Source organism: Scyliorhinus torazame, chromosome 5, assembly GCF_047496885.1.
Source record: "Scyliorhinus torazame isolate Kashiwa2021f chromosome 5, sScyTor2.1, whole genome shotgun sequence".
In the NCBI taxonomy this organism is placed as follows: Eukaryota; Metazoa; Chordata; class Chondrichthyes; order Carcharhiniformes; family Scyliorhinidae; genus Scyliorhinus; species Scyliorhinus torazame.
In genome coordinates, this window is record NC_092711.1 from 304,346,064 (window position 1) to 304,359,450 (window position 13,387).

Genomic DNA, 13,387 nt, shown 5'->3' on the forward strand with positions numbered 1-13,387 from the left:
AGTAAATGTGGCAGCACATTTCCACAGAGTAAGATCCCGCACACGGGCAGTTTGATAATGACCGGATCAGCTGAGTTGTTTTTTTCCCAATGATGTAAGTTGAGCAATAATGTTGACCGCGATACAGGGGAGAACTCAGTTGCTCTTCTGGATGAGTATTTGGAGCTAAACCGAATAATTCCTCCACAAAAGATGAATGCAAAATCAGCAGCCTGGTTCCCGCTCGGGTGTAACCATCTGCTCGGTGTCTGTGGATGTCGCTGTCACCGTTGATATTCCAAGTCATGAATGGACAGTGGAATCAGAGGAGGGTGTGAGGAGGATGCAGCGGCAGGCTTGTGACTACCCCGTTTATTTGGTGTAGACAGTCCGAGGGGCTGAATTGCAGTGGCCCCTGCTGGCGGGTTTGCAGGCATTACGTTCCCAGGTGGTCTTCTTAGCACATCAGGTGAGGACATGGGTGGCCTGCCCTCCCTTGCCTCAATTGGAGGCCCTTAAGTGGCCATTTCGAGGGCATCGGAAGGGATTCAGGGATGTTAGTTATCCCTTTTTTAAAAATAAATTTAGAGTACCCAATTCTTTCTTTTCCAATTAAGGGGCAACTTAGCGTGGCCAATCCACCTGCCCTGCACATCTTTTTGGGTTGTGGGGGTGGGACCCACGCAGACACGGGGCGAATGTGTGAATGCCACACGGACAATGACCCAGGGCCGGGATCGAACTCGGGTCCTCAGCGCCGTGAGGCAGCAGAGCTAACCACTGCGCCACCTGTTGAGTCTTGGGTGGGAGAGGGTAGATGTCTCCGTTACTGGCTGCCTTTCGAGTGCCCCTCACTTCCTCCCCACACCCCTGCCCGCCCTCCCGCCCGCCCATGAAGCTCAGGCCCTCCACCGTGGCACGCCCACACCATCATGGTCCTTCAAACCATGATGCTGAAAATCAGCAATTTTCCTCCCATCCCACTTCCTATAAGGATTATCATCTATTTCCTCAGCTTATCTAACTCAATTGCATCTGTTCTGCCAATGCTACCATCCATACCAGTTTTTCCACTGCGCCCCCTCCAGAGTGGAACATTCATTCCATTTCCTGCTCACCTGCTCCCATCTTTCCCCTCCCTCTCTCCCAGAACCAGAGCAGGGTTCTCCTGGATCTCCTCCCCCCCCCACTCCTTTCAGAAACTCTGAAGAAGTCATAGGGACTCTGCTCCTCTCTCCTCTGACGCTGCCGGACCTGCAGAGTTTTTCCAGCATTTTCTGCTATTATTTCAGATGCCCTTTCACCTTCGCTCCCTCCAAAGTCCCAGGCACTCTATCTGGGAGAAACAGCAATTTACTTGGATTTCTCTTGATTGAGTAAACTATGTTCGCTGCACACACTGCGGTCTCCTCTACATTGAGGAGACCAAATGCAAATTGGGTAGTTGCTTTGTGAAACACTCCTAATCAGATCACAATCGTGACTCAAGAATTTCTGATCAGCTGCCATTTTAATTCTCAGATGCACACGCATTCGAACCTCTCTATTTTTAGCCTTCTGCACTTCTTCCAGTGAAGCTTAATGTAACCCAAGGAACAGCACCGTAACTTTCAGTTAGGCACTTTGCAGTCTTCCAGACTCGATATTCATAGAATCTCTACAGTGCAGAAGGAGGCCATTCGGCCCATTGAGTCTGCACCGAAGCCCCCACCCTATCGCCGCAACCCCATAACCCCACCTAACCCGCACATCTTTGGACATTAAGGTGCAATTTATCACGACCAATCCATCTAACCTGCACATCTTTGGACTGTGGGGGGAACCGCGGCACCCGGAGGAAACCCACGCAGGCACGGGGAGAACGTGCAAACTCCACACGGTTACCTAAGGCCGGAATTGAACCTGGGCCTCTGGCGCTGTGAGGCAGCAGTGTAACCACTGTGTCACCGTGCTGCCCCAAATATTGGTTGAAAAATTTTAGATTGGACATCAGCTGTCAGTGATAATTCTGACGAATAATAGGAAACCGAGAGCAACGGGCAATAAATATTTTTCAGGCCGGAGGAAAGCTTGTAGTGGTGTTCCCCCGGGGTCAGTATTGGGAGGCTCATTGTTCCTGATATATATTAATGATCTAGACGTTGGTGTGCAGGGGGCAATTTCAAAGTTTGCAGATGACAGAAAACTTGGAAGTATTGTAAACTGTGAAGAGAACTGTGTGGAACTTTAAAAGGACACAGACAAGTTGGTGGATTGGGCGGACAGGTGACTGATGCTGTTCAATGCAGAGAAGTGTTACATGCTGCATTTTGGTAGGAAGAGCATGGCGGGACAATATAAAATAAAGTGTAAAACTCTTAAGGGCCGCAGGACCGGTGGGATCTGGGCGTATATATGGATAGATCATTGAAGGTGGCAGGACAGGTGGAGAGAACAGTTAATGAAGCATATAGTATTCTGGATCACGTTAATAGAGACATTATGGAGGTTATGCTGAACTTATACAAGTTGATAGTTCGGCCTCAGCTGGAATATTATGCACAGTTCTGGGTGCCACACAATTGAAAGTGTGTGAGCACATTGGGAGAGGGAGCAGAAGAGGTTTACAATAGTGGTTCCAGGGGTGAGAAACCAGCACATCTGGTCTTGCTCCATCACCCACTTTGCCATTTAGGACAGGATTCTCCGTTCTCCCAGCCGCATGTTTCTCGGAGGCTCGGCGTTTGCACGGAGGCGGGATTCTCTGTGGGATTTCCCACTGAAGCCCCCCCCAATGTTGGGAGGCAGGAAGCCCGTCAGGATGGTGTGGGAATGTGGTGGTCGTGTGCCCACCGTCTTCTCATTGATTGATGCATCTCCTTGCCTGTACAGGAAGAGTGGCAGGCCCAGGGCCCAATTGAGTAACTTGTGGCTAATAAAGTCTTTTCTATCCTGATGACAATTTTAACCAGTGAATGGAAGAAGGGGGGGGGGGGGGGGGGGCCTTCCCTGGCGATTGCCAGGTGAACCCCTGATGACCCCCACCCCCCCCCCCCCCCCCCCCCCCCCCCCCCCCCCCCCCCCCGGGCGGTCGCGGTCTCTGGGTTGGGTGGGTACCCCTACTTTGCGGGCACTGTTTGACCCTTCGGAAGAGGACCCTGTGGCAATGGTACCAAGCAAGAGCACCTGCCTGTCCTCCACGACACCCTCCCCCCCTACAGGATGCTGCCTGACTGGCCCCTGCTCCCTCAGGCCCCATTTACCTGATTGTGGGGGCACACATCCACTGCAGTGCCTCTTCCTCTGGGTGTGGCGGTCACTACCAGCTGTGGCATTACCGAGCTGCTGTCGCCCTGGTTATGTTTCGCCGCGAGATGCAGCCTCAAGCCCAGCTGAGCACTGTCGACAGGCAGTGTGGACCATCTGCACTCCAGCAACCGCTGAATGCATCTTTCACCACACCTTCCAAACTCAGAACCTCTACCTTCCAGAAGGACAAGAGCAGTGGCTGCAAAGCAACACCACCAGCTGCTAGTCCCCCTCCAAGGCGCACACCATCCTGACTTACAAATATGTCGCCGTTCCTTCATCGAGGTGGGGTTAAAATCCTGGAAATCCATTCACCGGATGGGGGCATTGCTGGCAAAGTCCCAAATTGCTCTTGGGAACGTGATGGTCAGCCACAGTCTTGGATACAACTGTATGACCTGCTGGGCCATTACAGAGGGCTGTTAATAGTCAAATACATTGCCTTGGGTCTGGAGTCACATTTAGGTCACGTAATAGTAAGGATGATAGATTTTCTGCCCTAAAGGACATTAGTGAACCACATTACAACAGGCCAGTCATTTCAGCGTCACCAATATCGATAGCAGCTTTCTAATGCCAGATTTATTTAATTAATTGAGTTTAAGTTGCACCAGCTGCTGGGGGTTTGAACTCATGTTCCAGATCTTTGGTCCTCACCTCTGGATTACTAGTCCAGCGCTATACCCACTGTGCTATTCATACCGTACCGACCTCTTTACCTAATATCACTGTAGGTGTACCTACACCACTCAGACTACAGAGCTTCAAGAAGGCAGCTCACCAAACCTTCTCGAGACCAATTAAAGATGGACAATACGTGCTGGCCTTGACACATTCTCCCACATCCCATGAACGAATAATAATACAAAAGACACTTATTATACTTGGAGTCTAAAGTAGTACGTATGCTGAAGACTATAATCAGCAGTGCTGTAGGTAGAGATTAAAGGAGATGCTGTCCTCATGAAAATATGTCTGGTAAACCAAATTTTGTTTGATATCTATATATATATATATATATATATATATATCTATAGCTTTGTGCGCAAACTATATATAGCTTTGTGTGCAAATGATAAGCTGACAAATTTCAACATCAGCTCTGTCAACCTTGGCTCAGTGTTGAAGCCAATGTGTTTTCCTCGAGAAACATTCCTGCAAACAAATAGAAGATCTGGTCATTACCACTCTGCTGTTTGAAGGAGTTTTTTTGCATGCAAATTGACAACTGTGATGCTGAAATACAATGGAGGCGATACTCCAAAAGTACTTCATTGGTTGTAAAGTGCTTTGGGATGTCCTGAAGATGCGAAAAACACAATATAAATGCAAATTTTCTTTTCTTTTCTTTGACGCGATTCTGCAAGGATAAAGTAGCTTTTTTTGAAAAAGCTCTCACATTGCCCTGCGATTATCAATTGCTTTATCTTCACGTCAGCACTCGTGGAGTATTGTGCAAAAACATTGCATTAATCCCTTCTCGTTTTCTTTACAGCTGTGGCACAATCGTTGCCGACGAACTCTGGGCAGCCCTTGCCAACGCCACCTTCTGCCCACTGTGGGATGCGGCTAAACACTGGGCTCCTGCAAGTGACGTCTCAGAATAACCTTGGGCCTGGGATTCCGGCGGTAACAGCCAGTCAGGGTGAGCGGACTATAGGAATGTACCCAACTAATCCCAACAATCAACAAAGCATCTACATACCACCATCTGGCATCAACATGCCTCTCCGACCAAGTCAAAGTGCTCTGGGGATTAGATCAACCAGCCAGGCAGTGCCAAGCCAGGCTATAATTCGCCAAAGGACAGCAATATCCGGGTTTACTGGCTCTGTTCCAAATGCCGCTGTACCTCCCCAGCACATAAGGCAATCCATAAACCAGGCGGCAGCCAATATACCTGTCCAAGGCATCTCAAATGCGTTATCCACTTCAGGCATGGCTTCTCAAATGTGGCCACAGCAAAGGATTCCAGCATTGCAAAATCAGACCAAAATGGATGGCAGCATGCAACAGTTCTCAAATAACCCATTGTTCTCCAAACAGACCATGAGGCCAAATTTATCTGTGCAACCATTTCCTCATCAAACCATAGCACCACCAAACCAGATAGCACCAGGAGGACAAATGAGGCCACTGCAGCAACTCAACCCAGGCCAGACTGGACAAAGCATGGTCTCCATGAGCAGTCCATCAACAAGGCATAATCAGCCACGGCTACCCTCAGCGACTATGGCTGGCATGAAACCTGTACCGCAAGGGATCGCCAATTTGAGCCAGAGTCACCCCCTGCCAGGTCTAGCTCCAACCAGCTACACTTCCACCGGACAGTCATCTGGATCCTTCAACCGCATGAACCCCACCACCGAGGTTTCTTCCTTTGAGTTTCTTCAACACAACAACAGCAATACCTTGGCTGGAGCTCGCAATGAGTCTGACTTCATAGAGTCTATTATGAAGAGTAGTGGCAGTAATGACGACTGGATAAATGACTTGACTCTTGATGACTTTCTGGGGCAGCATTCTTAAGGCCTGGTTGCTGGGTATGATTTATCTGACCTCCAAGCTGTTGTACATAGAGAGCGCCCACCTACACATTGTGGCATTGGACTAAAGACTATTGGGCAGGTGTGTAGGTGTGGACACTGTAACTTTCCATATACTCGCAGGTATAAGTCACTGGATGTACCTAGTGTACTGCCTGCAACACTGAGTTTTAAAGTGGCAATACATAAATTAATGTATTTGTTCAAAATATTCTGTAAATTATGTTTTCCTAATAAATATTGTACGTCAGGAAGGAATAATTATACTTTGTTGGATCATTTGTCAATAAAATGCAGTATAGGCAAAATCATTGTTTTTATATTAGCAAATTTGTTTATTTTTATTTGGTATAAAATATGCAGACTACATTGTTCAGTCAGTAATACTGTGTATTACAATGTTAAAATACAGGTTGTGTTTTTGACATGACATAGGCAGTGCAGTCTTGTGTTGTACAGGTGATTTATTCCTGGTTTCATAGACTTTCATTCACCATCAATCCCATTTTGATTTAAATACGTTACCACAGTGAGCATTGAACTGATGGAATAGCTGTCAATACGAAATTGCTTTCTTTGTAATCTGTCAGCTCATGTTGACACTCTGTACATTTTAGGTGTGCATTCTACCAAGATATTATGAACTTCATAATGCGTTTGTTGCTGAAACCTTTTGTGATCTTATGTTTTATTAGTTACATGTATTTTTCCCCCTGCCACAAATGTGTTTCTTTTATTTTTAATTTAATACCATCTTGGAGCACAAATAGTATGACAAGTTTTTGCTTCATATCATAATAAACTTGCCTTGTGCCAAGACTGCATTATGGCTGACTACCATACTACAAGCATGAAATTCCGTGCTCGCATTTACAACATCATTTGCCATGAGTTTACCACCGACCACTTAGGCTGGAGTACTTGAACTCTCTGCCATCTGTTCAAACTCAAAAAGCTGGATATTGTTTAGCATTTTATTCAATATCTTTCATATCGCCACTCCTTAAAGCTTTGGACAGATCAATTAAGATTCTGACACCAATAGACATTATGCTCAAAACTATTTTCTGGCCACCACTCAGTAGTAAGAATATGAGAAGGAATATCATGCATCGCCTTTTTGAATCAATGTAAACTGGGCTCGATAGATCAAAGAAAAGGGAGGGGTACAAAATTATATTTAGGTAGGGTAGTGTTTTATACCTACTCAAAAATTAAAGAATGAACCAGTCTGTGGTAATTATGAAATGATGGTCGCACATTAGAGCACTGAAATGTCTACAACTTTCTCTGTATTGGGCTCTGTGGGTGGTGCTGAGTGCCAGTCAGGACCTCTGAACAAGGAGGAGGGAGAATCGCTACACTCATATACTTGCTATTTTTCTGACAAAGGCCAAGGACCAATCTAGAGGCAGGGATGGAACATGAATATTGAACCTTGCAGTGGATTCCTTTCCTTCGCCTGATTGACATAGGAAATAGGAACAGTCGACCACACAGCCCTTCGAGCTGCTCTGTCGTTTAATGCGATCATGGCCTATCTCGGGCTTCAACTCCACTTGCCCATCCAATCCTTTGACCGAGACCAAAAATGTATCTATCTTACCCTCAAATGCACTCTTCATCCTTGAGTGGGACGGGTGAGGAGACTCGGCAGGTACGTGTGAGGAAAAGGGGATAGAGAGGTTGACAAAATTGCCGTACTGATTACGTTTGGCTGTTCTTTCCTCGTTAATGGAATCCCCTAAAATACAATTCAATTCCCAACATATTAAAAACCACTTTGAGCGAATGCAGAAGAATAGAGTGCAAATGCATTCTAGTGATGAATAAAGACTCTAAAGTAATCCAACCCAGTATATCTTGAGTTTGAACGGATTCTGATATCTCTTTCTTCTTAAAAAAAGTATTGACCAGAAAGATTGCATCATGTTATTTTACATTCGCAGGACCCAGAAATTTCAGTCACAAGTCAAACCGTTGGTTGTGATCGCGCTAAAGGCTCGAAAAGCAACCATTTATAAAAACTGCATGCATACGAGCAAAATCTTTCTTCATCTTGACACCTCACCATCATCAAAACACGCCCAAAGGCAGGTCCTTGACTCATAGCAGGTTTTGCGTACATCTCTCCTGTGCCATTCTTTCCATGTGCCAATAAATTGCTTCAAGATTCTCTTCCTCATTCCCTATTTCCTTGTAAGGGACATTATTTAGGGAAGGTTTAAAGTCCGCTTCCTCTTAAGATGCATCCTACCCAGTCTCTCTGCCTTTTTCCCAATTAGGTTCAGCAAATCCCTTTACTCGTTCACTCTCCTCAACACTTTATCATTGGTTACTTTTTCTGTCCAGCTGATCCTTTCCCTTCTCCCAAGCCAGATTTCAAAGCTATTGAGCATGTGTGGAACTCCGCCTTCCCTATGGCCCACGCTTCATATCCAAAACAAAACTCCAAAAGAAACTCTTTGCAAGTCAGTTTGAGTTGTTTATAAGCTTTCCGGTTACCAAACATCTCTTACCCTTTTAAATTGCTAACCTTGTTCTTATTTCTTTGTTGCATCCTCCATCTGCAGATAGTATGCTTCCAAAATACTTGCATCCTTGTCCCTGTTTGAGTTATCTCCCTATTCTGAATATATGAATGTTTCTTAGTGATTTTGAGGTGTGCATCACTTTGGTTTTGTCAATGTTGACTTTCATTCCAAAGTTCATGCTTGTTGTTGCTAGTGTGTCTACTAGTTCCTACAATCTTCCTCCTGTGCTTGCTCACCAGTGTTTTGTTGCCTGCAAATGAAATGAAAATCTAACTGATGTTACCATTTTCCCCCAATCTTAACACCAGATTCTGAGTCTTCAAACGCTTCTATGATCATTGCTTCCCACTGTTACAGTGCTGGACCAGACCCCAATTTATATTTGGAAACCTGGTGAGAAACCCCAACAATACTGTGAGGGAAGGTTACTTCACTCCAGGGGTGGCTCCACTGAGAAATAGGGATATGTTATATTAAAACAAACTTTATTATTAACACAGGTATCACAGAAAATGGCTTTTCAATTAACATTTGAACAATTCTTAAAATGAAAGGAAAAATGTTTAATTATTAACTTATACCTTCTCTGCCTCCAATTAAGCAAAGCCCATTGCAGGTCAAAAGCCACTTGTAAATAAAGTTAGCAAATACAGGGGTACTTGCTGTACAATTGTGTAGACCTTTCTTAGAAAGACTTCTTGAAGAGAGAGACCCTGCAGGGCACAACCTACAGGTCAATCTGCCTGTTTCAGACTACTCATCCTGACAGCATTTGGCAAAGCTGCTGATCAACTTAAAAACTCCTAGCCGACTGCCAAACCTATATCAAACTGCAAAACTACACACCGACCTGGTGCCTCTCATTAATTGCATCATCTTTATCCCACCCCATGGCCTGCTTACCTTAGTCTCAACACAATATCTTAAATTATCTACTCTCCAGCAATCACAACAAAGTTCCCAACAAAGTAGGCATCTCTTTATAAACAAATACATGGTTGGAATGAATGATTATCTCACTTTTACGACATCTTAATTGCACCATTTGCAGATACACCATCTGCCTGTACCATTACTGCAACATATATACATATAAATAAATATACCTTAACCAGGCTTTTAATAACATTATTGCAGCAGGTATATATAATACAATCAATATAAAAAATTCCTACATTAATCACATTAGCCACTCTCTTTGTTCTAACTCTCAACACAACCTTTGATGTGTGGGTAGCCAGGCTAATTGTATGAAAGTCAGAACGTCGGCATGCCATGGATTCCTTTCTTAGAGTGATCATTATTGTCTGTATGAGGTCCTCTGGCCATTCTCCTGATAAGTAAATATCTTTGCATAGTAAGCCTTGATGTTGAGTAAAAGCAGGAAGGAGCAAATTGAAGATCGGTAAGCAGAAAATTAAGAGCCTGAAATAACTGAGCTAGAAGAACAGAATAGCGATGACGTTGATTTCATTGGACCAAAAATCGAGAGTGAGGTGAAGGCAGCAATAAATGAGATAAAAACTGGCCAGGCAGCTGGCATTGATGAAATACCTACAGAGTTTGACACCTCGTTGCTTTTAAAACAATTTCCATAACTTCTTCAATCAAGCATCCTCGCCCTGAAATTCACAGCATGTCAAAAACCCAAAATGCAATTTAGAGTAAAAATACCTAATTGGAGGAGAGTTTAATCCTGGGCCCGGGTCACTCCCCGTGTGGAGTTTGCACATTGTCCCCGTGCCTGCGGGGGTCTCACCCCCGCAGCCCAAAGATGTGCAGATTAGGTGGATTGGCCACGCTAAATTGCCCTCTAATTAGAAAAATATTTTTAAAAACTGGAAGCGAGCCAGTTTAACCTCAGTGACGGGAAAGCTTTAGTGCGGTTCCTCAAGAGTCAGGATTCGAACCACTGCATTCCTTGATCTTCATTAATGACTAAGGCTTGGCTATGGCAGGGTACAATTTCAAAATTTGCAGCTTACACAAAACTAGGAAGCACTTATAATTGCGAGGAGGATAGTGATAGACTTGAAGAGAACACAGACAGGCTGGTGGGGTGGGCAGACACACAGCAGATACAATCTATTGCAGAGAAGTGCGAATTGTGCACTTTGGTAGGAAGAATACAGGGAAACAATCTAAAATAAAGGGTACGGAGACTTCCGGTGGGGTCCATGAGCTGAGCAGTCACACGAAAGGTGGCTCTCATCTAAGAACATCGACGACGGCCTTTTAACCCCAACAAACGGGTAGCAAAAGCATAGAGTCCCCCAAATTAACTCCCATCGACCGCACTGCCAGCTAAGATAGGAAAGAACCAACCGCCCAGCCGGAAACCAGCAGAGACGAGGAACCGGGAAGCACACGCAGAGGTACAGAACCGGCGAGGGTCGACCCCGCAGATTTCGACAAAATTTGAGGATCGTGGGACAGCCGGAGGGAACAGACAGGAGCGACCCCGCAGAATACATTGCAGAGGTGCTCAGGAAGCAGGTCGGCTAGGAGGGCTTCGCCAAGCTCCCGGAGGAAGTCACCGCCCACAAGCCAGCAGCTCAGGACTGGGGAAGCACCGCGGGCGATAAGTGTAATCCCCAGGAAATGTAAGACCATCTTTCAGTGAGTTAGGCATGTGGGAGGCCTGGTCCTACCGAATCTCTTATTCTACCACTGGGCGGCACACGAGAGGATGAGAGGGTGGCTGAAGGAGCCAGAGGCAGGCTGGGTCTGAATGAAAGAAGCCTCCTGCACTGGTTACTGCCTCACTCCCCCCACACACTGGTCACTGCCTCACACCCCCCCCGCCCCCCCCCCCCCCCCCCCCCCCCCCCCCCATACACACACTCTAGGGGCCTGGTGGTATTGACTAAAGAACTGCAACCAGTTCAGGCACCACTTCAAGCTTGGTGGTATGTCTACAGAGGCTCCCACCTCTAACAACTGTAGGTTCACACCGGCAAAGATGGACGTCACATTTGGGAAATGGAGGGAGGCCAGAGGGACATTGAGGGTAAAGGACATGTACATGGACGATAGACTGGCAACACTGGGGGAACTCTCGGAGAAGCTAAAACTTCCAAAAGGGAATGAGCTCAGATACCTGCAGCTGCGTGACTTTCTCCACAAGGAGACAAGAACGTTCCCCCAGAGACCCGGACACACACTCTCAGACTCAATTGTAGGACTGGACTGGTGGGGGACAAGTGTGGCGACATTTCCAGGCAACTTATAGAAAAGATCAGGACCCCCCTGGGCGAGACCAGATGGAATTGGAGGTAGGAGATGGGCATGGAGATAGGGGGAGGAATCTGGATCGAGGCGCTGCGCAGGATCAACTCCGCCTCCTCCTGCGCCAGGCTTAACCTGATGCAGCTCAAAGTGGCGCACAGAGCTCACCTCACGAGGAGACGCATGAGTGGGATCTACCCAGAGGTGCAGGAAAAGTACGAGCGGTGTCAGGGGGGCCCGGCCAACCACACCCACATGTTCTGGTCCTGCCCCATTATGTGTTGGGTGCTCTGGATCCGTGGAACACATACAGGCCACCAACACTTAAAATAGTGCAACACTATTTTATTAAGTCAGAAACTGTTGAACATACTTTCACTGTGGGTTAACACGACATTAGATTGAACTAAAGACCTATGTCTTGTCCTAACCAGTCTATGCACTCAGCACATGGTGAAGATCTGTGCTGCAGGCTGTGAGCTCTGTCCTACGAGGAGGCTGCATCTCGAATGAGCGGGAACATTGATGTCCCCTGTCTTTATAGTGCGTGTGCTCTAACTGGTGATTGGCTGCGGTGTTGATTGGTCCCACTGTGTGTCCATCAGTGTGTGTGTATCTGCACCATGATATACTGGTGTATATTATGACACCCCAGACTCAGGGACCGCCTTTTTGAGGCCATGTCCAAGGTTGTGCGGTCTTCAGGGTGTCAGACCACCCAGAGCTCTGGATAGGGAAGGGGACGGGTGCCCTGGCCTTCGCCTCACTGATCGCCAGGCGGAGACTTCCGCTAGGCTGGATGTCGGCAGCATCACCGAGGGCATTGGAGAGTCTCTCAGACCTGGCTGAGTTCCTGAAATTAGAAAAGATAAAATTCTCGATCGGGGGACTGGGGGGAAAGTTCACCACGTTTGGAAGAAGTTCACGAATCGCTCTGAGGACCTGTTCGCAACCAGCAACTAACAGGGGTTGGGGGGGGGGGGGGGGGGGAGGAAGAACAGAAAGGGAGAGGGGGGTAGGAAGGGGGGGGGCACGGGCGGGGCAGGGGGGCTGGGAGAACCGCCAGGGCAGAAGGGAACTCGCGGCAGCAGACGAGAGATTGGGAAGGAGCTAGTTGGGGGAGGGGGGGGGGGGGGCACAGGTCCCCCTCGACACATGGAAAACGTGGCAAATTATCCTCCTCACCCTCGAGAACACAATCGGGGAACGGGGCTCCCTCCATCAGAACAAGTGCACATAGAAAGAAAGTCAAGAGTTCTGCCATGAACTGTAAATATGAATGTAAATAACAGAATACGAGCTCAGGAAACTTGGTCACAGGCAAAGTGACAACCATTTGTACAGATATGTAGGCAACTATTGTTGCCTAGTTCCTTCATTTATGTATTTGTCAATGGCACTCTTTTCTTTTGTTATATATATAAATCTTTTTACTAAATGTTAAAATCCCAATAAAATCCCAGTGGTTATCACTGTTGCTTCATAGCGCCAGGGTCCTGTTATGTTATGCTGTTTGATTAACATAAGTTGCTACTGGGCCGCACCAACCTGCGCATGCGCGGGGGACTTCTTTAGCGTGCCGGCCCCAACTCAACGTGGCGTCGGTGTTCAGGGGCCAGCCGCGCCAGAAAGTAGGCCCGGGGAGGAGAGGGGCCAGACCGCATCGGAGGCGCCCCCGGGGACGGAGCACCCCTCCCCAGGCCGCCCCCCCCCCCGACCGTCCGCGCAGAGTTCCCGCCGGCAAAGACCGGGGGTGAACGGCACTGGCAGGACTCTGTCGTATCCGCGCAACGGCTCGGCCCATACGGCCCG

General features: G+C 47.2%; 1 protein-coding gene across 2 annotated transcripts in view; it reads left to right on the forward strand.

Moving 5' to 3' along the window:
• The window catches only part of LOC140421277 (mastermind-like protein 2), a 164,980-nt gene extending 158,350 nt beyond the window's left edge, over positions 1-6,630 (forward strand). For both annotated transcript variants that reach the window (XM_072505864.1, XM_072505865.1), the window contains exon 5: positions 4,763-6,630. In XM_072505864.1, coding sequence (XP_072361965.1) covers positions 4,763-5,796 — 1,034 coding nt within the window. In that variant the 3' untranslated portion in view covers positions 5,797-6,630. The remainder of the gene's footprint in view (positions 1-4,762) is intronic.
• Positions 6,631-13,387: the final 6,757 nt, after the last annotated feature.